This window comes from Montipora capricornis, chromosome 2, assembly GCF_036669925.1.
Source record: "Montipora capricornis isolate CH-2021 chromosome 2, ASM3666992v2, whole genome shotgun sequence".
Lineage (NCBI taxonomy): Eukaryota > Metazoa > Cnidaria > Anthozoa > Scleractinia > Acroporidae > Montipora > Montipora capricornis.
In genome coordinates this window covers 57,341,911-57,346,910 of record NC_090884.1, presented here as the reverse complement: position 1 = coordinate 57,346,910, position 5,000 = coordinate 57,341,911, and the positions used below count along the sequence as shown (strand labels likewise).

General features: G+C 34.0%; 1 protein-coding gene across 1 annotated transcript in view; it reads right to left on the bottom strand.

Moving 5' to 3' along the window:
• Positions 1-1,652: 1,652 nt before the first annotated feature.
• LOC138028557 (peptidyl-prolyl cis-trans isomerase-like 1) overlaps positions 1,653-5,000 on the bottom strand; it is a 6,938-nt gene continuing 3,590 nt past the window's right edge. The window contains exons 5-7 of the mRNA XM_068876154.1: positions 3,803-3,864; positions 3,064-3,148; positions 1,653-2,699 (exon numbers count right to left, since the gene is read on the bottom strand). Of these exons, the coding sequence (XP_068732255.1) occupies positions 2,645-2,699; positions 3,064-3,148; positions 3,803-3,864 (202 nt within the window). The 3' untranslated portion in view covers positions 1,653-2,644. The remainder of the gene's footprint in view (positions 2,700-3,063; positions 3,149-3,802; positions 3,865-5,000) is intronic.

Sequence of the window (5,000 nt, the reverse complement as noted above, 5' to 3'; positions counted from 1 at the left end):
TAAAGTGGAAGTTGTGTAACGGAAATTCAATCGTCTAGACAGTCACTTTGTGGAGTAAAGTAACATGACCTCACCAAAATGAACAAAATTTTTTTGGATCTTCAAGAATAAGGCTACCCTTAGAATGTCTTTCCTTATTTATTTGTAAAGGCGTAATAGAAAGATTTAAATTCCCTGGAAGATCTCGGTCATGAATCTGAGACCGGATCAACCTGTGTAATGTTTATGAGATGAAAATAGCTAAAAGATTTATATATGAAAGAAATGTACATTTCTGTAAAGAGCAATTGGTTGTAGGGTGTAATAAATGTAGTTTAAAGGGAATCTTGAAAGCAGTCTTCCATGTGATTTGACAGTTGAAGGCCTGTGGCCAGTTGCTCGAAGCCTGGTTAGTGCTAACCGTTGGTTAAGAGGTATCAAAACCTATACGTTTCCATGGTATTTAACGCTGGTTAGGGCTAACCATGCCACGAGCAACCCGGGCCTGTTCGCAAACATACTGCCCTCTTTTCAATTGTTGCGTCACACACGCAAGCCGATATATACCACTCCTCAACAACTTCGCATTACACTGTGGCATTTTTACTGAAGGGAATAGACCTAAAGCACCGTGATGTCTTCTTCTTTTAAGATAAGGGTCGGTAAACGGAGTGTTTAAACAAAATAAAAAGTGCATATAATATTATAATGCAAATGAAAATAGTAATGAGTACAATGAGTTGTGCATCATTGATCTCATACCCAAGAGGCTACATATAACTTTCCTCAGTCATGTTTTGTCAATTCCTTTATTTTGTCTTTTTAACATGCTGTCAGTCACAGGTAATTTTTCAGGTACCTTACAAAAGCAATGAAATATTTTAACTTGTTTTGTCCATATTCCAGCTGTGGTTGAATTTAGTTGTGCAACAACATAAGGACCCTCAAGCGTGTACATTTCCACTGGAAAAGATCACAATACTGTTTATCCTTTCAATAGGGAAACATTTTGATATTCCTCTAATACTATTTACTGATTGGTTGCACTTGAGGTAAATATTACACTGTTATCACCTAAGTGGTGACAGGCGAAGAAATGGATATGCATATTTTTCAAATAATAATACACATGAAAAAATTACTTGATTCTGATTGGCTGACAGCAGTGCAGTTCAAGTGTAACACAATGCAAAAAGTGTAACACCAGTGCAAATTACACATCAATATTCTGGATTATGATTGGCTGATAAACAAAAGGATTTGGTCAGAAAAAAATCAAATCTTTTGTTTTCAAATCAAGCGTGCGCCCTGGATGGCGCAATTCTTCCCTGATTGCATCATACGTGCGCATTTCTTCTCAACCATCTTGAATTTTTTCATGTATATTATTAATGAGTAATCACAAGTCATGATTTTTCTCGCGCAATTTGAAATAAATAAGCACTTTTAATTTTTTTTTAAAAGACTACAAATTGCACTTGCCCTATGGGCTTGTGCAATTTTGGTCATGTTTGAAAAAACTTATTTGAGCTTATTTATCCCAAATTGCACGAGATATCATTGATTACCTGTACTAATCACCTTAGGCAAGGTGAACATCAGTGAAAAGAAAAAAAAAATTAATATTCACCTCATCTTCAGCAAATAACAAATTATTAAATAAAAACTGAGAAAAGGTTGAGGTTTTTATTCACTGAAATTCCTCAAGCCTGAGATGAATAATATTGTTTTAATATAATTATTATTACTACATACTATTAGGTGATTATTTGAAAAATACACTTTTCTTTAAAATAATAACTTATTACTTTCTTTGTCTGTCACCTTGCATCCAATTTGAAAAAAAAAAAAAAACGCTTTGGTGATTATAGCGTAATAGTCACCTTAAGTGCAGTTACATGTACAATCAGCCCAGAGAATTTTCAATTATCACCTAGTATGTAATTACACTAATTAAGGTGAAATACACCAAAATGGTAAATACACGACACCTAATAAAAGTTAAAAGTTTATTCACATGTCATTTAAATAGCATGTAAGTACTACAACAACTAACTAACTGCCTTGTAGGAGCTAGATGGCAAAAATTGTTTTTCTTAAGAAATGCATAATTTTTAAAATAAATTTTTAATTAAAGTAAATTGTTGAAATCCTCCATCATAAGCTAAGGAAAAGCACACCATTTACTGCTTTAGGGAGTTTTTATCAAAAACAGCATATGGCGTACAAGTGCATGCAATTTAAAGAGTCTTGAGAAGGTTGTAAACATGAATGGAAACTTCGCTATAGATAGAACACATTTGGGAGAATATTTTACATTAGGCAGCCATGTTTGAAGCCGTAACTGGAGGAAGCACTGGCTGGGAAAAATTCAATACCTTTTAACTTAAACCAGTGCAGCTGAACAGCCAGCTGTCAGAAAACAAAGTGACTGGCTAATTTTTGACATTACTACAATAATCTAATGGACGTCAAGAAATTTAAAAAAGGGCAGCTGGAAATTACTAATTGACAAAAATGTAGAACTGCTGTAATCGGAAAGACATCTCAAGACAGTTTTCAATCTTCATGCTCTCGGGTTCTCTCATACTCTTGCCCATGAAGTTGCTGTGGCAGATGTTGTGGAAGACTTTTTTCAGAACACTGTTGCAATAATAATTTATTATCATGGTTTCCTTTGCACTTCTTTTCCGCCTAATATGTAAACATCATGAATTGGTCTGAAATTGAAAAGATTAATAGTTGCATCAAAATAATTTTATTAATTAATTAAATATTAAATAATATTCACACCAACTAGCTTATAGCGGGTTTTAAATGGCATAGCCTTAATGACATTTTGAGACCTGGTAGTGGACAATACAGCCTACAAGTATATTTGCATGAAGAAGATAATCAACCCAAATCTCAAATAATGAAAAACTATTATTTTTAAAGGAAAAGTTTCATGGCTCTAAGTGCTTATTAATTTTAACAAACGTATCATAAGAATGGGTTGAATTTAGAAGTAGAATTCTGTCCAACCCTGTAATCAGAAGGGAATTCAACCTTTCAAGGACACATACACGTACATTTTGTACTCACCTATCACCAGGGTCTGTTTCTACGAGGCCTATTCTATTAACTACACCAATTCCCCCACAGACGCGGCCAAATATTGTATGTTTACCTGTAAAAACAAGACAAAAGGCATCTCTGAAAAATAAGTTTACAACCTTCCTTACTTTTAAAGAAAAAATTTATGGCTGAGGGTTTGACAGCATCATGATAGACTGCAAGCCCTCTCTCTTGCTTGAAAATCCACCAGGAATGCAAAATAACTGATCAAATGAAGCAATGTGTGAGTGGCAAAGCCGTGAACCACAACTAACACAGAGTTATTTTGTGTTCTCAGCACTTGGATTTTCGAGCAAAAGAAAGAGTGCTTGCAGTCTCGCAGCACCAGAACAATGTTAAGATAATGATAAATTTTATGACAAGAGGACGGTAATCAAGAAATGTCAAAGTTTTGAAATAAAAATTTTACAAAAACACCAACTTGGATGTAACCTTTCTGTGAAAATCCGAAAACCACGAACACTAGAAATAATTATGAAATGTTTATACTGTGTTTCAAGTAAAAAGCCAATCACATGCAAGAAAACTAAACCACAACCACTAATGGGTAATTAGTTTGTAGTTTCATGTCGCTTCTGATTGGTTGCTGCACAATGGGAAATCTCAAAGTCAAAGTGTTCACAGTTTTCAGATTTGCACAGTAATATCATAGGTAATAATCATTGAAATAGTATTAGTATTAAAGTGACAACTACAATTTCCTCACCATCAAGCCACTGTGTTGGAGCTAACGTTATGAAGAATTGACTCCCATTTGTATGTGGACCACTGAAAATAAAATAATGTAAACGTACAATGTAACATACCACACAGCTCTATTTAATCAAAAATAACCTTGAATTTTTTTGTTGGTATAAGATGCAGCTCCTATTGTGTTCACACATGGGATTAGGCTTCATTGTTTCTGTTGATGAGTATATTTCTTTTCGTGCTTACCGGTATTTTTGTTTAAAGCCAATCACAAGAGCTGCCATCCAACACCCTAAAACCTGGACTACAGTAAGCCACTTCCTATTACCAGAAATTAAATATTAAAAAATAAATAATAATAATAATAATAATAATAATAATAATAATAATAATAATAATAAATTATTATTTTTATTACTATTCTCATTACTGCCTGTCCTTATGCCATTAATATTGTTTCTTCAAGGTACTTGCATTACATTCTCTGTTGTGTGCTCAAGTGTCCCGGGCCCTTAATTAATTAAACCCAACTGTCTAACGTCAGACGATGTTCCTTGTCAAAGGGGGATACATTGTACATGTAGTTCAGGAGGCAATTGGTTAAGCAGCTTTTTGAAAGGAAGCAAGCAGAAATTATGAAGCTTAAAGTGGTACTACGACCAAAAAAAAATTTGTTTTTCCTTTGGATTTCAAAACTATGAACAACTAAACACTAACTCACCCAAGTTTTAAGTTCTGATTTTAAAAAGACACGTGTTTATTTTAGCTGGAATTTTCTTATTTATTGGTCCGCCATTACTACATGTAACTTCAAAATCTTGAGAGAGCTAGGTTGAGGAGAAAATGACATCAAACACTCACTAGTTTAAAAGAATGCAATGCGTGTGTACGCAGCCTAATTAATATCAGCACGGGAGTTTCAGGCTTTCAGACTTTTCAACCCGTGTTTTGCATATATAATAAATTGCGTTTACACGCTGAAATTTAAGCTAGTGAGTAAATGACGTCATTTTCTCTAGATCCAACCCTCTGAGGTCCAATCGGCCAGTTTTGAACTAGAGTAATGGCGGACCATGAAATCCAAAACTTACACTCAAAATAAACAGCCTTTGGATAAAACTCAAAGCTCAAAATTTTGCCAGTTAGGTGTTAAGCAAACATGCTTTCAAAATCAGAAGAAAAAAAGGAAATGATTTTTTGATCATAGTACCACT